This window comes from Dreissena polymorpha, chromosome 3 (genome assembly GCF_020536995.1).
Source record: "Dreissena polymorpha isolate Duluth1 chromosome 3, UMN_Dpol_1.0, whole genome shotgun sequence".
NCBI lineage: Eukaryota > Metazoa > Mollusca > Bivalvia > Myida > Dreissenidae > Dreissena > Dreissena polymorpha.
Genome location: NC_068357.1, coordinates 93709154 through 93733032, shown reverse-complemented (window position 1 = coordinate 93733032; position 23879 = coordinate 93709154). Strand labels below are relative to the sequence as shown.

The window sequence follows — 23879 nt, the reverse complement described above, 5'->3', positions numbered from 1 at the left end:
TTAGCCTGTGCAGTCCGCACAGGCTAATCAGGGCGACACTTTCCGCCTGAACTGGATGTTTGCTAAGAAGATACTTTGTTTAAAAAGAAAATATTATAAAAGAGGAAAGTGCCGTCCCAGATTAGCCGGAGCAGTTCACACAGGCTCACTTGTATTATAAACGCACAGACATATAGACCATCTCAGTGAAAGAAATTCGCAAGCTACAGAACAGAACAGAACATAAAGTGTATTCGTATAACTTGAACAAGACTTGTTCATCGTTATACATACAAAACTGACAATATATAAACAATAATCACATGTATAGCGATGCGAAATTGACAAAAATTAGTATATAAAATGTGTTTTAAAAAGGCGGATTAGGCCATTATATTACTCAAAGTTTGTACTCAATGTCTCAGTTCTCATGTTAAAAGCATTTGTACAATATTTCGCGAGATACGGTAGAACATTAATGTTAGTATTTGTTAACAAAAGCTTTATCTTATGCATACTAGGTCGTTCATTATAGAAGGCGTCAATATACAGTTTTCTAATATTGGTATAAGGAGGACATACAATTACAACAGTTACGGCTGTTTCTAAATTGCGGCAAACATGACCGCCGCACTTGGTTGGGTTTGTTATATTGCTGTTAACATTGTCAAAAATGTCCGACTACAAAGTGTAATTTCTCTATCAGCTGAGCATGTATTGCGATCACATACTTTGATTGCATAATATTAAAGCGATTTATGACTTCAAACGAAAGCAGCGGTCGATCTGAGTTTAGTAATGACTCGTGATTGCGAATATGTGTATACAGTATGCGCTCGCACCAAATCGCTCAATAGGTGCAAAAAGGAACTATGTGACATTCAATTTTAATGTCATATGATACCTTTTTGCACAAAGGGAGCGAAGGAATGTTGTTACTCACGTGAGTGTAAAAAAACAACATTTATGACATTATTTGATGACATTATTTGGCTGAACAAATTTCAAGGTATCGCTACGCTAAACCCTATCTTTACTAATAAAATAGATGCTTCGAATATCGTAACAGGGATACAGCTGTAAACAGCTAGGGCAGGTGATAGTTGCGACTTGTTGGATTTTACCAGACCTATGTATAGCCTAAAATTTACCTGACTTATATTTAGCCTTTATATTTGTACAACACTTTACACCCAGTGTTCCCAGAGTGAGGCTGATATTCATATTTTATGACTTGAATTTCAAAGGTAATTATCGAAGGCAAATGATCATAGCCTGCGGCGTTCTAGTCTGACTCAAGATGCCTTGTTAGCTCTACATATTGACCCTGCCATGATACAAGAAAAAAAACTTAATGATTCAACCATGTGCAGGGTAGGTCTTCATGTACTGTCTTGTTATGATGTGCCAGTGATTATGAAAACAAGAATTTTAACATTTGAACCTCGTTCCGGCAAAACTGGGCTTGATTAATATTATCTATCAAGCTACAGACTCCGATACAGAAGAATACCCCCAGAGTCTCCCGAGAGGGGGGGAGGATGAGAGACTCGATCAGACGGATTCAACGACAACGACACGGCTAGTCCAATCGACATTGACCGGAACAAAGGCAGAGGTGAAGTGTAGATGTGGAAAGGTGTGCAAGAACCTTAGAGGCTTGCGTATTCATCAAGGGAGAACGGCATGCGGGAGCACGGCAAGGCAGCGGCAACGCTCAGATTTTACATCTGGTGAGACGTTGGAGGATCCTAGTCAGGACTCAACCCACAGTACTGGGGACCTCTATGCAGCTGAGAAGCCACGCACCAATTCAGCAGATCCTGATATTGTCTCGCAAGTCAGCGACATCTTCGTATGAAGATGACCCTCTTCTAGAGCTTTTAGGTACTCCAGAAGACCTGAGGCCAAACACAGACACACAGGACAACACCCGAAATACAGCTTCCAATACTAATGCCGCAGCTCAGAAGGTTAGAATTACATGGCCCAAGACAAGTGACAGGAACCTGTGGAAACAGTTTGATGAAGACCTCAACACCATCCTGGAAACAACACTCCAAGGGCCAGTAGAGAAGAAACTGAAGTCTCTGACCAACCTTGTCCACTCTATCGGCAAAGAACGATTTGGTGAGGTGAAACGAAAACCCACCAGAACCCCTGCACAGCCAAATAGAAGACAACGACAGATCACAGAGATTAGGAAAGAGCTGAAGTCACTGAGGAAATCCTACCAAAAAGCAAATATAGAGGAAAGACCCGGACTTCTGCAGCTTAGAGATGAACTCAGACAGAAACTGACCGATCTTCGTAAGGCAGAACAACTCCGAGACAAGCGGAAGAAGCGAGCCAAGAGGCGAGCTGAGTTCATAGCCAATCCATACAAGTTTTCCAAAGGACTCCTAGACAAAGAAAAATCTGGGAAGCTTGAAAGCAGTATGAAAGAGATACAACAGCATCTAAAGGACACACACTCCGATCCAGCAAGAGATAATCCATTAGGAAGCTGTCCAAGAATTGAACCAGTCCCAGAACCCACAATTCCACTAAACATAAAAGAACCCACAATGAAGGAAGTATCTGATGTAGTGAAGAAAGCAAGAAGCGGCTCCGCACCAGGACCAAACGGTATACCCTATAAAGTATACAAGATGTGCCCGATGCTACTACGAAGACTATGGACCCTACTTAAGGTGATATGGAGGAAAGGAAAAGTCCCAGATTGTTGGCAACAGGCAGAGGGAATATTTACTCCAAAGGAAAAGGGCTCCAAACATGTGACCGAATTCCGAACCATTTCACTGTTGAATGTGGAGGGGAAAATATTCTTCGCTGTCCTGGCAAGACGAATGACCACGTTCCTGACAACCAATCAGTACATTGACACATCAGTACAGAAAGGGGGGGGGGGTCCGGGCTTCTCTGGCTGCATTGAACACTCCAGTGCCATCAGTCAGATCATCCGTGAAGCAAAGGTGAACGCCAATGACCTCACAGTCGTCTGGTTAGACCTGGCCAACGCCTATGGCTCCATACCACACAAGCTTATTGAAGAAGCAATGAAGCACTATCATATCCCAGAGCATATACAGGGTATCATAAATGGCTACTTTGATGGCATACAGCTTCGATTCTCAATCGGTGACCAGACAACGCCATGGCAGAGGTTAGAGAAGGGGATAGTAACTGGCTGCACCATCTCAGTGGTACTATTCGTGATGGGCATGAACTTGATCATCAATGCCGCGAAGAGGGAAACCAGAGGACCAAAAACAGCGTCAGGTATACACCTCCCATCCAGCAGGGGGTTCATGGATGACCTGACCATCACTACCACCACACATGTACAGGCCCGCTGGGTACTAACAGCCCTACAGGACACGGTCACATGGGCACGAATGAAGTTCAAACCCAAGAAGTCAAGGAGCCTGATTATCAAGAAGGGAAAGGTCACCAAAAGATTCACTCTACAGGTGCAAGGGGAAGACATTCCATCCATTATTGACAGTCCAGTCAAGTGCCTCGGCAAGTGGTACGACGCCAGCCTGAAGGACACTAATAACATCACTAGAGTCAAAAACCAGCTCCAAGATGGCCTGAAGCTTATAGACCAGACAGGACTCCCGGGCAAGTTTAAGGCATGGCTCTACCAACATGGGTTACTACCTAGGCTTATGTGGCCCCTTATGCTGTACGAGATAGCTACAACCACTGTAGAAGGATTCGAGAGAGTGATCAACCGGCATCTCCGGAGATGGCTTGGTGTCCCTCCTAGTTTCACCAGCATTGGACTGTATGGCAGAACCAACCAACTTCAACTCCCAATGACCTCACTAGTTGAGGAGTTCAAGGTTGCCAAAGGAAGACTGGTGGTAACCCTCAAAGAGTCATCAGATGACATGATATGGAAGGCAGGCATCGAGACACGCACAGGGCGAAAGTGGTCAGCAAGCCAGGCAGTCGCCCAGGCAGAAAGCAGGCTACGACACAAAGACATCGAAGGCACCACAGCTATAGGAAGACAAGGCCTGGGCAGTTCAAAACCACAACGCTGGAGCACTGCCGGTAAGAAAGAAAGAAGCCAAATGGTCCAGTATGAGATCAGGCTTTCAGAAGAGGAAGACAGGCGCGCCAGAGCAGTCGGGATGGGCGGGCAGTGCGCATGGACACAATGGCAGACCACAGAAAGACACCTGACATGGGTAGACATTTGGCACTACGAACCACTACAACTCAAATTCCTACTGAGATCCGTATATGATCTGCTGCCATCTCCAGTCAATCTACACAGATGGGGGTTAGTGGAAGACCCAAAGTGTCAGCTGTGCAACAAACCAGGAACCATGCAGCACACCCTCTCATCTTGCCAGACAGCGCTAACACAAGGCCGCTACAGATGGAGGCACGACACAGTCCTCAAGGAGCTAGCAGACATACTAGAGCGGGAGAGAAGGAAGACAAGACCTACCAACAAGAAGGCAATACCAACAATCAAATTCGTCAAGGAAGGACAAACTGCCAAGAAGGCAAGAACCGCAGCAACATCTATCCTTGATGAATCAGAGCGTTGGGAGATGAAGGTCGACCTAGGAAAACAGCTGGTATTCCCAGACATAGTCCATACCACACAGAGACCAGACATAGTTATATGGTCTCCCAAGGACAAGAAACTGGTGATGATAGAACTCACTGTACCCTGGGAGACTAGGTGTGATGAGGCCTACGAGCGGAAAATGGGAAAGTACACTGAGCTAGAAGAACAGTGTAAAAGTCGCGGTTGGAGTGCCTGGCTGTTCCCCGTTGAAATAGGTTGCAGAGGATTTCCAGCCCAATCAGTATGGAGAATGCTCAGCAACATTGGGATCAAGGGAGGTGACAGGAAGAGGGCTGTAGGCAGACTTGGACAAGCTGCAGAAAAAGCATCCAACTGGCTGTGGATGATGCGAGAGGAGAAGAGCTGGACGCTAAACCACTGACCCGTAGTGTTTGGCCAACACTACGGATCCACTGCCCGGAGAGTGTCCTGGGATTAAAGGATAGAAACACTTGATGATAGGCAGTTCCCAGCTGATGAGTCAGTGGTTTGTGCAGTAGTATCTGTATTCTACACATCGAAAACTGTCATCTCAGATAAGCCTGTGTAGTTTACATAGGCTACTCAGGGACAACAGGTTGAGCTTTTTGGGTATTTTTCTTTTAAAGGAAGTTTCTTCAAGTTAAGGCTGAGCGTGTTGTCCCAAATTAGCCTGTGTAGACTGCAAAGTTAAATATGGGAAAATAATTGATGAAGAGGCATTAAGCCAAGTTTTACTAAAACAAGGCTCATGTTACATCATGTAAAGCTGTGACCTTTGAATAAGTTACATATTCCGGATCCATGGACTTTCCTATATAATTTTGATATAGAAATCTGAATACGTATTCCTTTCACTAAATTTTATATTAGTTCAAGTGGAATTTTAGTCAAATTGAAAATTATCATTTCTTTTTTTTAATTGCCGTGATAAAAACGGGGCCTATTTCAGAAACAGATGCCGCGGGTCGCGTCCAGGAAAATGGCGGTATCTAGGAAAACGATGTAAGCGGAATATTTTACATGGTTTAAATCGCATAATCATGAAACTTGATGACAATCTATGTGGGCAGAATATCTCTGCCACGTTTGATAACCATGTTGCATTTCCCTTGAATTATAAACCGGGGGGCAAAAGACTCTAAAATGCGATCCGAAGGAACTACACAATTTTGAGCATCTTAATGACGTTTTTGACTCAAATGTAGCTTCTTACCATGCTTTTTACCCAGAAACATTTTTGCAATTCTGCTGATATTTCAATAAAAAAATGTTCACATCAAGCTACATGCTGATTGGGCAAAAAGTGGTGCTTTTTGATTGTTTACAACAAGCAGACCTAGTGTGGAATGGCATTTTTTGGCCAGTCAAATCAAGGTCAATGCTACTTAAAATTGAAGAACTCTTTGTGCTGAGCACATAAGTTTGGAAGTAGGTGTTGTACTGATATTTTGTAGTGTTTTTTTGTTGTTCAAAGTTGGGTCCGGTGGAAAAAAAAGTATATATATTTTCCCAAATGGGTCATACAAATTTCTAAGAACATTTTTTATAATTAGTCTAAACATATTATTTATCTCCAAATCCAGCTCTATGCGTTGAATTGTAGAAAATATAATATTGATATCACTTTTAGTTTTAATTAAGTTTTTGTTAGCATCAAGTTAACAACATGAATTTTTAAATTATAGTTAAAAGTACGCAATATTTATGAATCTCATTCTCAAAATGGTGAGAAAAAAACACTGTTTTGTGTGCAGGTATCTTTCCTGCATACCTAACTAGAGATTTACACAATTATGTTTATTGAATTAGTTTATTAAAAAAGGAGAACCTAGTCTCATGACTTTGTGGTCAAATAGAAAAATCTTTTTAAGTTATTCTTATACTCCAGATTGTTATACAATTGATTGCAAATGATTGATAATGAATTTGCCAATCTGGTAATCAAAGAATGCTTCACAAATAATAAACATGTATTCAAAATGTTTCAGGATTTTTAAAAAACGAGGCCTTAATCCGTATGGTCTCACAATGCATGACATAATGCAGTTTCTGCTCACATGGACTTCCATTTCACAGAAACTGAACGTTAAGGAGTTCGATTTTATGCCAGGTAGTAAATTATAGCATATATGAGTCGCGCTGTGTGAAAATGGGACTAAATACATGTGCTTATCAGGACTTCCTGCTTTTTTATGTGCGCATTGCACAGGCTAATACGGGAGTAAAAATTATGCACAATCATTAAGCCCTGCAGATTTCACAGTTTAATCTTGGACGATACTTTAAGCACATACATTAAGCCCCATTTTCCCAGAGCAATAATACAACTCCCAGCTATTGACCCTCCGTGTCGCTGGGAGTTGCAACTGACAACCCGATTTTCCATAAAACTCGCCGCCTAGAATCCGGGCGGCAGTTTAATCGGAAATATTAGCCGTACTAACTATTTTCTCGCATAAATAAACACAAATAGATCGTAAATATATCCATATTGCGCAAATAAAAACAACTTGCATGATATGTTATGCTCGCATAATATTAATATTAATCCAAAGATTCAAACTCGTCAACGGTTCTTTTAAATGTATATATTTTTGCAATGGACAAAGCCGAATATTCCGAGTAATTCCGAATTCGAAGATACCCTATAGACTATATCCGGAATCTTTGGCGAGATAGATCTCATGTCTAATCTACCAATCGTAATATACCGACTATCTCCGGAACATCCGTATGGTAGATTGAATCGGCAATTCAAAACTTCGGCTTTCGGTTTGATAACGGTTTTATATTAAGTTTTTGTTTTGAGAATTTCTCCACAATTCACTCGCAAATTGATATCGGTAATAACAGGTATTGTGTTGGTTGATTTAACTCGATTTTATAGACAAACGTGACACATATTTTTTTGACATGAAAACATGGGTTAACAAGAAGAACTCTAAGCTGTACGTATGTACTTATAAATGCTCAGAGCATTCATGGAGAACTACCAGAGCAAGTCAACATTATGTATTCTCTGTTTGCAGATACTGGTGTGGCCCTACTTCTTCAAAGCCAGGCCCTGCTCACATATAACGCTAGCTCCAACATCCAGCTCATGAAGGGCAAGCGATACAAATGGAGACGTCAACAATTATTCCAACCCCCCTCTCCCTCTCTGCTGTGTTAAATCTCAATATGAAGTTGTCAGAAGCAAGTGGGAAGATTTTACTTTTGGAAAAGGAAGGTTGGACAACATCCGTCTCTCATATGAGCCTCGCTCTGGGAAAACGGTGCTTAATGCATGTGCTCAAAGTGTTTTCCCAGATTTGCCTGTGCAGTCCACACGGGCTTATCAGAAACGACACGTTCAAATTTAATGGACTTTTTTGTTTAAAAACAAGTCTCTTCTTTATGCAAATCCAGTGTGAAGTTAAAGTGTCGGCAAAGGCTAATCAGGGACGACACTTTCGGCACATGCGTTAAGCCCTGTTTTCCCAGAGAAAGTGTAATTTGTTAAATCTCGCTCAGCGAAAAGTTCTGTGATTTCTATAAGGCAATCTCTTGTGTGTTAAGAGTTCCTGAGTGTGCTTTGTAGGAAATTCTTATGTTAAATTGTCAAAGTCGTCACTGAAAGTTGAAGTTTTAAAGTCATCACTTAAAGAGAAATTTTCAAAAGTATCTCTTCTATGACGCATTGTGTTCAATATTCACATGATACTGTTAGTATGCGTTCAACCTATCCATGAATTTAACACAAACATATCCAAAAATTACAGAACAAATACCTAATTTTTGTCAAATATGAGAAATACAAGAAATTATGTGTCCTGGAAAGTCATTTGTTAGAAAAACAACACGAAAATTCACGCCAACAAAGGTAAATGATTTTACAGTATGCTCTGTATGCACATTGAAAATATCTAGTTCTGTATGTTTTGCACTATATATATTTACTGGGTAACGGTGTGTTTAAAAAATACGAAATCTGTGAATAAGAACCTTTTTATGCTAATTCTAACTAATGATTACTAGTTATACTTATTCTAATCATTGATTACATTTTATGCTAATTTAAACCATTGATAACCTTTAATGCTAATTTTAACAATTGATTACATTTTATGCTTATTCTAACCATTTTTTACCTTTTATGCTAATTATAACCATTGATTACATTTTATGTTAATTCTAACCATTGATTACATTTTATGCTTATTCATACCATTGGTAACATTTTATGCTAATTCTAACCATGGATTACCTTTTATGCTCATTCTAACCATTGATTACCTTTTATGCTAATTATAATCATTGATTACCTTTTATGCTAATTCTAACCATTGTTTAACTTTTATGCTACTTCTAACCATTGATTACCTTTTATGCTAATTCTAACTATTGATTACATTTTATGCTAATTCTAACCATTGATTACATTTTATGCTAATTATAACCATTGATTACCTGTTATCCTAATTCTAACCATTGATTACCTTTTATGCTCATTCTAACCAGTGATGGTGATTTCGGGCATATAAGGAGAAATTGAGCCTCGTTCTGGGAAAAATAAGCTGAATACATGTGCTTAAAGTGTCATCCCAGATTAGCCTGTGCAGTCAACACAGGAAAATCAGAGACCACATTTTCGTTTTTATGGATTTGATTTAAAAGAAATCTATGTGCTAAAAGTGTCATCCCAGGTTAGCCTGTGCAGTCAACACAGGATAATCAGGGACCACATTTTCGTTTTTATGGATTTGCTTAATGGAAGTATATGTGCTAAAAGTGTCATCCCAGGTTAGCCTGTGCAGTCTGCACAGGATAATCTGGGACCACATTTTGCTGGTATAGTTTTGTTTAAAGGAAGTCTCTTCTAACTGAAAATAAAGTTTAAACGGAAAGTGTAGTCCCAGATAAGCCTGTGTGGACTGCATAGGCTTATCTTGGACGACACTTTACAAACATGCATTAAGTCTTGTTTTCCCAGAGCTCAATAGATGAATCTTAGTAATGATTTGTTATGTATTAATCTTTATTTGATGTTGATGTTTTTTTATAATCATTACTGATTTTGTTAAAATTTGAATAAACAATTTATCAATTTGATGTCTTGTGGTTTCTAACTTCACGTATTACCAGGATATACATAGATTATAATTTATCATTTATACACATACTGTGTAATTCCATATAGTTACTTTACTTACAATTACGCTAAGTTTTATAGACCTAAATTTAAAAGTTGGTGCGGATTATACATTGAAACAACCAATTTTGCAATAATGTTATGGCGGCCTTTTTGACACAAATTTTATACACTTTTTTTCTCAATCCAAAGGGCCCGGCCCCATTCGATCCCAAATGGCAAAATGAAACACACTTTAATTATTATACTATGATACATATGTTGTGTAAATGATCATACAGGAGTCAATTAAATTAAATTAAATTACAAGGCGTCATAGTATTATTTTATTTAGATTTGTTACGATTTTCAACAGTATTTCATTTCAAATACAAGGTAAGTAGGGCTACCAATTTCCTTGATAAGGTGGATCCAAAGTCCACATACTAAGTCAAGTAACTGACGCTGATCTACTCTAATAAGAGACAGGGGGGATTTAAAGTAAAAATGATATAATTGACTTTTGACTCCGACTCTGACTCAATCAGAGCAGTCATGCAAAACTAGCTCTGCTTGATTTTTTACAAATTTGGAAACAATTGGGCCATAGCCCTAAATTTCTCACCTGATACGTGAGGGAACTGAATTGATCTTGGCAATTTTCATGAAGCTTGAGCAACTAAAAATGTCATAGTAGGAAATAGATGCCCACAACATCCTGTTTTTGTCGGAAAACTCCACATATATTGTTACAAAATGAATGATAATGGAGTTGCCGAAGTTCATACGCTGGATAATATGTTAATAAAATAATAGCCCACTAGACTTTTTGAGTAACATCCGGCACATGTTAAAAAAAATATTTTTTTTTTTGTTAAAATAGGGCCATAAATCTGGTTGTGTAGAAAATATATCAACCAGATTATGGCATTTTTCACCATTACATGCTGGTTAATATACTTTTGAAAATTAAGCTCTGTGGTAGCAATACTTGTTCAGTTATGGGCGACATATGTTAAAAATGTAATTTTTTAAATAAAAATGAGCCACAACTTTGATGTTATTAACCGATCCAATGCAAGCGATGGTGGTGCACAAGTCAATGTTCTGATTAAAAGGATTGTAAAGTTTTAGAACTAGAGCGATACTTATAAAGTTATGCGCAACACAAGGGGCCATAACTTAAGTTGTGTAAAAATACATGTGAACAAAAATATGAAAGTGGGCAAGTTCACACGCTGATAATAATCCCAGAAACCATGCCATGCCAAAAAATATCCTAGTTTTTGTTTTCTCTTAGTTGGCCGCATTTTATCATTTCACAGGCAGTTATCGCAATCAGATTCTTTAATCGCAAAGTAGATGCATAAAAAGACGCTTTAACTTCAAAGGTAAGAGACTACATCGCAGATTGATTTACTCTTCTAATCTCGAAATGACTGCCACATGACCGCTTTGAAAAATGGTTCTCGATTTTGACCATTGACCGCTTAAGCCAATACTAAAGTGTAATATAGAATGATTTTCATCGCCGGGAATTATATTGTCCACTGTATTTGGGTGACCGCTGTTCTAGGGTGACCGCTAAGTCAGGTTGGAATGTACTGTTAATGTAAATGACACCATCCATGTTAATGAAAAAAGTCGGGACAAGGTGTCTATTATACTTAAAGTACAGACAGACTCTTACATGAATACATCAAGAACATGAAATGAACAGTTTTAGATGAAGACATGAACAAAATGTAAACAATCAAAGTTGTAATCCTAATATTCATAATACGGTGTTTCAACGCATGTTAATTGTATTTAAATACTATATATTTGACTTTAAATAATAAATAATGCTGATAGTTTAGCTTAATAATTATATTCTTTTAACAGCAAACATTTTCATATATATGATTTTAGGTAAAAGCATGTTTTAACATGTGACTTAACTAAACAATTTAGAAAACTATTTTAAATGCTCATATGAAAAAAATCAACAATTTATTCAAGCTTGACAGTAAATAGAAACACTATTTAATTGTCTTACTTTTTCTGTACAAGGACTAAAATAAATTAAACAAGAGGGCCAAGATGGCCATAGTTCGCTCACCTAAGAGGAGTCGGTTCATTGAATCTTTACCAAATGTTAAACTTGACCTAGATATTGTTCAGACAAACATCCTGGTCAAGTTTCATCATTAATTCATCTGCGAGTCATGATCAATGTACCTATGAAGTTTCATGATCCTAGGCGTAAGCATTCTTGATTTATCATCCGGAAACCATTTTTCAAAGTTGAGTCACCGTGACCTTGACAGCCATTGTGTGAATACGTTTTTTGGCACTGTGACCTTGACCAAGTGACCTGATAATCAATAGGGGTCATCTGCGAGTCATGATCAATATACCTATGAAGTTTCATGAACCTAGGCATAAGCTTTCTTGAGTTATCATCCAGAAACCATTTTACTATTTCAGGTCATCTTGACCTTGACCCTCGACCTAGTGACCTGAAAATCAATAGGGGTCATCAGCGAGTCATGATCATTGTACATATGAAGTTTCATGAACCTAGGCATAAGCGTTCTTGAGTTATCATCCAGAAACCATTTTACTATTTCAGGTCACCGTGACCTTGACCCTCGACCTAGTGACCTGAAAATCTATAGGGGTCATCTACGAGTCATGATCAAGGTACCTATGAAGTTTCATGATCATAGGCATAAGCGTTCTTGAGTTATCATCTGGAAACCATTTTACTATTTCGGGTCACCGTGACCTTGACCTTTGACCGAGTGACCTGAAAATAAATTGGAGTCATCTGCGAGTCATGATCATTGTACATATGAAGTTACATGATCCTAGGCATAAGCGTTCTTGAGTTATCATCCAGAAACCATTTTACTATTTCAGGTCACCGTGACCTTGACCTTTGACCGAGTGACCTGAAAATCAAAAGGGGTTATCTGCGAGTCATGATCAATGTACATGCATCTATGAAGTTTCATGATCCTAGGCATAAGCGTTCTTGTGTTATCATCCAGAAACCATTTTACTATTTCAGGTCTCCGTGACCTTGACCTTTGACCTAGTGACCTGACAATCAATTGGGGTCATCTGCAAGTCATGATCAATGTACCTATGAAGTTTCATGATCCTAGGCATAAGCGCTCTTGAGTTATCCGAAAACCATTTTACTATTTCGGGTCATCGTGACCTTGACCTTTGACCTAGTGAACTGAAAATCTATAGGGGTCATCTACGAGTCATGATCAAGGTACCTATGAAGTTTCATAATCCTAGGAATAAGCGTTCTTGAGTTATCATCTGAAAACCATTTTACTATTTCGGGTCACCGTGACCTTTGACCTAGTGACCTGAAAATTAAATTGGGGTCATCTGCGAGTCATGATCATTGTACATATGAAGTTACATGATCCTAGGCATAAGCGTTCTTGAGTTATCATCCAGAAACCATTTTACTATTTCAGGTCACCGTGACCTTGACCTTTGACCGAGTGACCTGAAAATCAAAAGGGGTTATCTGCGAGTCATGATCAATGTACATGTATCTATGAAGTTTCATGATCCTAGGCATAAGCGTTCTTGTGTTATCATCCAGAAACCATTTTACTATTTCAGGTCACCGTGACCTTGACCTTTGACCTAGTGACCTGACAATCAATAGGGGTCATCTGCAAGTCATGATCAATGTACCTATGAAGTTTCATGATCCTAGGCATAAGCGCTCTTGAGTTATCCGAAAACCATTTTACTATTTCGGGTCATCGTGACCTTGACCTTTGACCTAGTGAACTGAAAATCTATAGGGGTCATCTACGAGTCATGATCAAGGTACCTATGAAGTTTCATGATCCTAGGAATAAGCGTTCTTGAGTTATCATCTGAAAACCATTTTACTATTTCGGGTCACCATGACCTTTGACCTAGTGACCTGAAAATTAAATTGGGGTCATCTGCGAGTCATGATCATTGTACATATGAAGTTTCATGATCCTAGGCATAAGCGTTCTTGAGTTATCATCCAGAAACCATTTTACTATTTCAGGTCACCGTGACCTTGACCTTTGACCAAGTGACCTGAAAATCAAAAGGGGTTATCTGCGAGTCATGATCAATGTATCTTTGAAGTTTCATGATCCTAGGCATAAGCGTTCTTGTGTTATCATCCAGAAACCATTTTACTATTTCAGGTCACCGTGACCTTGACCTTTGACCTAGTGACCTGAAAATCAATAGGGGTCATCTGCAAGTCATGATCAATGTACCTATGAAGTTTCATGATCCTAGGCATAAGCGCTTTTGAGTTATCATCCAAAAACCATTTTACTATTTCAGGTCATCGTGACCTTGACCTTTGACCTAGTAACATGAAAAACATTAGCGGTCATCTAAGAGTCATGATCAAGGTAACTATGAAGTTTCATGATCCTAGGCATAAGCGTTCTTGAGTAATCATCTGGAAACCATTTTACTATTTCGGGTCACCGTGACCTTGACCTTTGACCTAGTGACCTCAAAATCAATAGGGGTTATCTGCGAGTCATGATCAATGTACCTATGAAGTTTCATTATCCTAGGCATAAGCGTTCTTGAGTTATCATCCGGAAACCATTTTACTATTTCGGGTCACCACGACCTTGACCTTTGACCTAGTGACCTGAAAATGAAAAGGGGTCATCTGCGAGTCATGATCAATGTACCTATGAAGTTTCATGTTCCTAGGCCTAAGCGTTCTTGAGTTTTCATCCGGAAACCATTTTACTATTTCGGGTCATCGTGACGTTGACCTTTGACCTAGTGACCTGAAAATAAATAGGGATTATCTGCGAGTCATGATCAATGTATCTTTGGAGTTTCATGATCATAGGCATAAGCGTTCTTGAGTTATCATCCGGAAACCATTTTACTGCTTTGGGTCACTGAGACCTTGACCTTTGACTTAGTGATGTGAAAATCATTAGGTGCCATCTACGAGTCATGATCAATGTACCTATGAAGTTTCATGATCCTAGGCATAAGCGCTCTTGAGTTATCCGAAAACCATTTTACTATTTCGGGTCATCGTGACCTTGACCTTTGACCTAGTGACCTGAAAATCTATAGGGGTCATCTACGAGTCATGATCAAGGTACCTATGAAGTTTCATGATCCTAGGAATAAGCGTTCTTGAGTTATCATCTGAAAACCATTTTACTATTTCGGGTCACCGTGACCTTGACCTAGTGACCTAAAAATTAATAGGGGTCATCTGCGACTCATGATCAATGTACCTATGAAGTTTCATTATCCTAGGCCTAAGCGTTCTTGAGTTATTATCCGGAAACCATTTTACTATTTCGGGTCATCGTGACCTTGACCTTTGATCTAGTGACCTGAAAATTAATACGGGTTATCTGCGAGTCATGATCAATGTATCTATGAAGTTTCATGATCCTAGGCATACGCGTTCTTGAGTTATCATCCGGAAACCATTTTACTGCATTGAGTCACTGTGACCTTTACCTTTGACCTTGTGACCTGAAAATCAATAGGGGTCATTTGCGAGTCATGATCAATGTATCTATGAAGTTTCATGATCCTAAGCATAAGCATTCTTGAGTTATCATTCGGAAACCATTTTACTATTTCGGGTCATCGTGACCTTGACCTTTGACCTAGTGACCTGAAATTCAAAAGGGGTTATCTGCGAGTCATGATCAATGTACCTTTGAAGTTTTCTGATCCTTGGCATAAGCGCTCTTGAGTTATCATCCGGAAACCATCTGGTGGACGGACGGACCGACATGAGCAAAACAATATACCCCCTCTTCTTCGAAAGGGGGGGCATAATGAGAAAACTGCCCCCCTCCCAGCAGCCATGTTATTCAACTGACCGGAACCATTTTCAAACTCAACTCTCGTATCAAGGAAACAAATGTTCTGAGCAAATATCATGAAAATTGGGCCAAAAATGTGACTTCTACTGTGTTCACATGTTTTCAATATATACATATTGAGAAAAATGCCCCGCCCACAGGCGGCCATGTTTTTTCACCGATCCCGACCATTTTCAAACTAGTTCGAGATATCAATAAAACCAATGTTTTGACCAACTTTCATGATGATTGGGCAAAAATTGTGACTTCTAGAGTGTTTACAAGGTTTCTCTATAGCCAAATAGGGAAAACTGCCACTTTATACATATAGAGAAAAATGTCCCCGTCCACTGGCGGCCATGTTTTTTAACCGATCTCGACCATTTACGAACTCGTCCGAGACATCAATTAAACCAATGTTTTCACCAACTTTCATGATGATTGGGCAAAAAATGTGACTTTTCAAGTGTTTACAAGGTTTCTCTATAGCCAAATAAGGAAAACTGCCCCGCCCACTGGCGGCCATGTTTTTCAACGGATCGGAACCACTTTTGAATTCAACCAAGATATCATTAAGACAAACATTTTGAAAAAGTAACATGAAGATTGGGCATGAAATGTGAGTCCTACAGTGTTTACAAGGTTTTTCTTTTTTTGGGACCTTTTTACCTAGTTTTTGACCAGGCACTACCTAGTTTCGAACTTGGCCGAGATTTCATTGGGACAAAGCTTCTGACCAAGTTTCATGAAGATGGGACAAGAAATGTGGCCTCTAGAGTGTTTACGAGCAAATGTTTACGGGCGGACGGACATACGACGGACAAAGACCGGTCACAAAAGCTCACCTGAGCAATCAGGTGAGCTAAAAAAAATATAATGAATATTGAAAATCTAGATTCCAGGGGGCCGTTTTATAAACGATCGTACGACAATTTTAAATTACGATAGAATTTTGTAATCTTAATAAGTAGACAAACTAGCTCGCCATGCTCATCAAATAGATACGGCGCTTGGGATGCCAATGTAATTAATTAAGTACTGAAAATTTATAATCATATGATATGGACTTCAGCAATTATGTATCTTTGAAAAATGTATCGTATCGTAAATGTGTTCTGCGATGTTTATTGAAACGGTCCCCAGAAATGTATATCATTATACTTATCAATCAATGTTCTGGCTATGCTATCGTGAGTAATTTATCATGAACAATCTAAAGTGCTATGGATGAACAGGATCAAGCATAAAGCAAATCCAAATAAAAGTACAGTGTTAAAATAAGGTGTTCATATAATGAATAAAAATAAAAAAACAACAACACAATTTCTGCACATTATGAAATCTCTATACAAGTAATCATGAGAGATAAACATCTAATTTTTCAATATATTAAACTGGTTGTAATTATTGGTAGCTCTAAAATGTCTTGCAACTATTTAATTTTATACAAAGAAGAGCAATTTAAAACAATTACCAATTGCAACATAAGTATAAACTAAATAAGTTGCACAAACTTTATCTTTAAGGTTTTTGTTACAAACACATGTGTTCATACTGTAACGCCTGTTATACAATATGTGTTTATTTTTTTCAAATATTCGTATGAAATATGGGATGGATGTCAAATAAAGGAATAACAACAATAAATACAATATTTTTAGGAAAAGATAAATGATTAGAAAATGTGTGTCCTCTAAATTGAGAAATAATAAACTAACCCCTTAGACCACACAAACCATTTTACTGTGTGATTTTAACAACAAAGCATGTCGTGAATTACAGGACACGGAATTTATTGCTTTTACGGAGATGTTACGATTGTACTGTTGTAATGCTGGCTTATGTAAAACTCATTACTTTAAATTTGTTGAATGTCAATTACAAACAAGCGATGTGTTTGTGAAACAAGATGTCCCCATATATTTGACCTTTGACCTTGAAGGATGACCTTGACCTTTCACCACACAAAATGTGCAGCTCCATGAGACACACATGCATGCCAAATATCAATTTGCTATCTTCAATATTGCAAAAGTCCGCATTAAATGAGCGATTTTTACCCTTATATTTGACCTTTGACCTTGAAAGATGACCTTGACCTTTCACAACTGAAAATGTGCAGCTCCATGAGATACACATGCATGCCAAATATGAAATTGCTATATTGAATATTGCAAAATTTAGTGAAAATGTTAAAGTTTGCACAAACAAACAAACAAATAAACAAACAAACAAACCAACAGACAGGGCAAAAACAATATGTCCCCCACTATAGTGGTGGGGGACATAAAAAGTACATGAATTTTCTTAAGTACATGTTTATCAGGGTAGGTAATAGTGACGAAGAAAAACTTGCTATAATATATCCTAGTGCACCGAATTAAATACATGTGTAATACTCATTGTTTTATATGTGTTTGGAAGAAGAAATGCTCTGACAAATATAAAGGGGAACACACAAAATGTAGTGATATTGACAGTTAAGTGTCAAACTGGTGTAGCTGCTTAACATGTCTTGATCAAATAGCAGATATGCTTCACTTTGTACACTTGGGTTTACATTATTGTGGACGATGGAACTTTACCGGTACGCAACACTTAACATCAAACAGCGTACCCTTACCCTAACCCTTAACACCTAACACATAACAACTAACGCAACACCTTATAATCCTTTTATCCTATATATTTCTTTAGTATCGGGGGCTACCGCCACCAAACCCCCGCTTTGTCGGTGGTGGTAAACAACTGCGTACCGGTAAAGTTCAATCTAGCCCATTATTGCAAAATGCAATGCTGCATGTCTATAATTTAATAATATCCGATGCTAAATTAACATTTATTTATTTAGGTCTACTGACAGAAAATATTTAAATCTTTACTTGGATATTAATTAAGATCGAACCTGAGTTAAACAGCGACACTGAAAAAATGTAATTATCAGTTAATAAAGGAAAGTGTTTTCAGACAAGGAAACACAGCTTTTCATCATACTTCAAAGCAAGTATATCAAGTAATCTTCAATAAATGTGTTTGGTATCTATGTTCAAGAAATGACAGCCTATATACATAAAAAGAGAGTGATTTTGATGTTTTGTAAATAACATAAATTATTTTATGAACTAAAATCATGCCAACTTGTTAAGTGAAAAAGTAATACATAAACTTGTTATATATGTAATAATATAATGAATTATAGATCAGTTATAATGTTCACAATCATAAACTCTTTTATTCGAAGTATAAATGACAATATTACTAACATTGTAATAGTATCATATCACAAAGTTCCAACTGTACAACAACACATACACATGGCAAATTTAAATTATCTGAATAATACAACACTAATTATGCATGTTAAAACCTAAAACATACTATTGTACTTTGAAAACCAGGATGCTGTTGTTTATAACAAGTCCAACAATGATGGAGGCAGTGTGTCTGTTGTAGCAGACTGACGCTGGGCCCTCCATTCCATCCTCCTTTGTAATAAGAGTGGCCAGCTTCCTTCTGCCCTCATCGTCCACCTGTAGGATAGTGACCGACCTCCATCCACTGACCAGCACTTGGCCTGTAGGTGTCACGTGTACACCATATGGGGCTTGTAGTGCAGGGTCGGTGAAGGTGGTCAGGACTGAACCATCCATGGCCAGGGTGAGGAGCTTGTGGTGGGAGTTGTTAGTGATGTACAACTTGTCTCCTGTGGGACTCACAGCACAACTGTTTACTGAAAAACAGAGAAACACCAAGATGTTCAATATGTATAGTAGTAAAAACAATTATCAATAAAACCATATTAACAATGTGCTGTTAAATACCAGATGCAACATATTATTAAGATCTGTATACAGCCAAATCAAAATCAATATTTCGGTTTGGCAGGAAGTTCCAGTGTTTTATGTTCTTTTATGTTCTCTCAATGTTTGACATGTAGGTATGTGACTCATGCTTAAAGAATTAAATTCTTCCACAACAACATAGAATAAAATAATTGTACTGCAATATGCACAGGGATGTGTCAGGTGGTGTAACTTAATGCAGTAGTAGTTATCGATACATTTACACATGACTACAATATTAATGACACTATATACCGAGATATTTTAAGTGACAATCATACAAAATTTATTAGAAATATTTGTATTGCTGAAATTTAAATATTATATCTAGTTTCTTCATCAGTTACAAAAGACAACCATTTAAATTACAATTGCAAACCTTATTTTTGAAAATTTTAAATACACCTAAAACCATATTCTATCGGGTCTGTTTTCACCACCAATATATTAGACTTAAGTCTAAACATACAGAAAATTCTTAGAGCTTTAATTTACTAAAACGTCTTGAAAGTCAAGTCTAGCACGTCATTTAACACTAACATTTTTATTTATATTTTTTCTTTAGAACAATATTTAAATGATACATGCATCATTTTAATACTGTATATATGCACACTATGAGGTATTGTTATTGATGACTATTTTCTATTCTTCAAAATTAAGAAGGATTTCGTGACTATGGGCCAGGTTGCGAACAGTCAATGAAAACACGCAGTGTTTATTTATAAACATGTCAAACAGTTAATGAACTGAACATGAATTGATATTGTATTCTTCACTGCGGCTGGAATACTAAACTGATGATTCATTCTAAATCTATTTATTCAACATATTCCTAACGATATGATTCTTACCTGTTCTCTGGTCTGATGTATCCTCATACATCTTACTGACAAGTGTTCCACTCAATGTGTACTTGTAAAGTGCAGTCCTTGACGTAATATAAAGGTCTCCCTGGTGGAAGGCAATACCTCTACATGTATGTCGAAACTTAAGATTGTTTTCTTTCACAAGCTGCCTGTTGTTGACTGCGATAAACTGGACCTCATGTTTGTTATTCTTTTCATCATTCAAGGTCACAGCCACCTCATTGGGCAATATTTGACACATGTCCTGCGTAAACAAAGTCAAACTACAATGGCTTACTATCTTGTACTGCTCGTCAAGCAGCTTGACTTTCTTATTATCCACGTCTGCAACAAGGACCTGTTTGTCTGGGAGAACACAAATGGCACAGATGCTGCATACATCTGAATCACTTGATGTTCTCACATTGTGTTCAGACTTCCCCTGTACAGTGAACACCTTGTTTGGATCCTCTTGTACATTCAATGTCTGGGTACTGTGCTCTATCCTGCCAAAACCTGACAGTGTGGACAAGTACTGTACAATTTCATCGTTAGGCTGGAATGTTATTAAAACGTTAGTCTGAAGAGAATTCTCCTTCAGAACGGTTTTAGACTGCTGTATTTTATCCTTGCATTTCCTGGTGGCTATGAAGGATAGTTCCGCTTTGCTTTTATCACTTATACCCTGTACTGCGTCTCGAAGTTGTTGCAATTCATCCCGAAGCCTGATACATTTGTCAACAGCAATTTTGGAAGAGGCTTGTAGTTTGGTCAGAGTATCTTTCATTTCCTTCAGTGTTTTCTGTTCAATTGTGTCTAAGGCTGAATTTATTTTTTGGCGAGTTTCCTGTATCGTGTATAACTGCTCATCATATGAACTTTGAACATATTGAATGCTAGCCTCTTGGTTGTCTTGATTTTTTTTTATTTCTTCCAGAATAGTTTTGATAGAAACTGACAGTTTTTGAAGGTCTGTGGACTGACCTTTCACTTTGTCGGATATAAGAGTTACCTTTTGGCAGAGTCTGAAAGAAAAGAGAATTAAAAACACTGTAAACTATATTAAATACTTAAATACTTTCTTTAAAGCTTTGGCATGGGAATCTTTAAGTACTTTGGCAACATCAGAATGAGATTGATTATAGAGTGCAGCATTAAGAGTCCAGCAATATATTCACACATATGGCCAGTTACAGGGTCTCTGATTTAGAAATAGGTCATGGGGTTGTATCTCCATACCCATTTTTTAATCCGATATTAACACAAATTAAGATATATAAGTGTACCTAATATATTATTATATATAAATACATCATTTATTTAACGTCTTATACAAGAAAATATATAGCGACATTAATTGCGAGGTATGTACAATTTCAATTTCAGACGTGATTGTTGTTTTCGATTTGACATTTGATTGAATTACCTCCCCTACACCCCCTCATATTAATTAAATGTGCCTAGAACGGGTTGTATACTGACCCCGTTTTTAATACTGACCTCGTAAGTATAGTCTGAAAACTACCGAGACCGCGTAACTGGCACTATATATATATATATATATATATATATATATATATATATATATATATATATATATATATATATATATATATATATATATATATATATATATATATATATACAAACATTTATATATTGAAATCTAAAACCTAAGTATTTATTTCATCAGTTATATTACTGGAGGTATTCAAAGCCCCATTTAGTGATTTACTAAGATGGCTTTAAACTGCAGTCTTCTATTTATAATTACTGTACATGCAAAAGTTAATAGTTTCTTGAAATAAATAAAAAATATTTCATTGATATTATAAACAAGAGCTGTCACCATAGGATGACATATGCCCCCTATAAACGCTTTGATAGAAGTTATGCTTATTTTTCGAAACCGAAACGCAGATTTCGAAACCTAAACGCGGACGCTAAGATCAAGGTCAAGGTCACAGGGGTCAAAATGTGTATGGGTTTGGAAAGGCCTTGTCCATATACACATGCATACAAAACATGAAGGTTATATCTCAAGGGACATAGAAGTAATGAGCAATTTTCGAAAACTTAACGCAGATTTCGAAACCTTAACGCGGACACAAAGTTCAAGATCAAGGTCACAGATGTAAATTTTTTACGCAGATTTCGAAACTTACACCCGGACCCTAAGTTCAAGATCAAGGTCACAGGGGTAAATTTTTTTGTGCGTATGGAAAGGCCTTGTCCATATACACATGCACACCAAATATGAAGGTTATATCTCAAGTGACATAGAAGTTATGAGCATTTGTCGAAACATAAACGCAAAGTGTGACGGAAAGACGGACAGTCTAATCACTATATGCCCTCCTTCGGGGGCATAAAATGATTTTGCTTATGATGTTACCTTCTTGCAACAAAGATTAAAAACCCTGCATTTTTGTAATGTTAGTGTTTTTTCAATAATTAAAATGAAGAAACAATATATTAATATACCTGTGATTAAGGAATGCACAATTTGTGCAGCACAGCTCACTGTGTTCATCACAATACATTTTCAGGCTTTCTTCTTTATGGACATCACATTTCAGAAGAAAATCTTCAACCTTCTTGGCCACTGGCCATTTCTTCATAGCTCCTCTTCCATAGGGGGTATGTTTTGTAAACAACTTGTTGTGCATGTTAACACATTCTCCACAGTAAAACTTCACACAAGATTCACAGTAGATATCAGCCATTTTATCCAGTTGTTTTTCTTCGCAGGTCGAGCACAAGAAGTCTTGGAGAATGTCAGATCCCTTGTCAATGGTGGATTGTGAAAAGCTTTTTGTAATGTCAGATCCCTTGTCTATGGAGGATTGTGAAAAGGTTGCCATTTTACTAAATTAAATTTCACAAACACGGCAGCTTAGGATCCCTTTACCTTTGATTCAACTTAAATATGTTAGTACCTCTAAATGATTGTCAGCTAAATTAAACAGCTCAACAAATCTCGCCCATCCAATTGTCCAAAGCCCGTAAACAAGCTATGCATAACATTACAATATAAAACTCCTGTTTGTTTGAAGGTTTAAACTTAAGTAAACAAAGTAACTATGTAATCTGTGAATCGTATGGTTAGATAAAACCACATGGTTAAACCTGAGTTTGCCATTGGTTTACTTGGGTATACAAAAGGAAATATTTCAACTCGAGGCTGCGTTTAATCAATAAAGCAAGAAGAAAAATTGCTTTAAGTAGCATCGATTACATGGGTAAAATATGAAGCATGTTAAACAGTATACCACTTGAAAGCCTATATAGGCCTTCAATCTAACTGTAATGAATGTAATTTTCACAAATAAGCATTTCGTTTAGAGACAATTTTATTAAGTAAATGATAAATTGAAAATCAATAAAACTGTCTTTGTCACGCCTGAAATATTCCACCTCATACCCATTTGTCTGAAAACATCGGTAGTTAGGTTTAATAGGACGAACTATATAGAAAACAATAATTCAGCTCACCTGAGACACGCAGGTATAAACTGTTATGTGCTGACTATGTTGTTTTTTACCAAGATTTTTACTCTGTGACACAGATTTCGTATGGTTTAAAACAATGTTTGAATAAATTAAAATATTTAGAACATTATTAAGTGGTTTACTATATAAGTCCATATAACA

The 23879-nt window shown here is 37.5% G+C and overlaps 2 protein-coding genes across 2 annotated transcripts; one reads left to right on the top strand and one right to left on the bottom strand.

Annotated features, from left to right (window-relative positions):
* The first annotated feature begins 1766 nt into the window (after window positions 1–1766).
* Window positions 1767–4955, top strand: LOC127872407 (uncharacterized). Its single transcript, XM_052415738.1, has one exon. The coding sequence runs from the start codon at window positions 1767–1769 to the stop codon at window positions 4953–4955; it is 3189 nt and encodes a 1062-aa protein (XP_052271698.1).
* A 15112-nt stretch (window positions 4956–20067) lies between these two features.
* Window positions 20068–23179, bottom strand: LOC127875339 (uncharacterized). The gene is made up of 2 exons (XM_052420335.1): window positions 22710–23179; window positions 20068–21250 (listed from the first exon to the last, which is right to left on the bottom strand). Exons 1-2 carry the CDS (start codon window positions 23087–23089, stop codon window positions 20194–20196), a joined length of 1437 nt encoding a protein of 478 aa, XP_052276295.1. The 5' UTR covers window positions 23090–23179; the 3' UTR covers window positions 20068–20193.
* Between the last annotated feature and the right edge of the window lie 700 nt (window positions 23180–23879).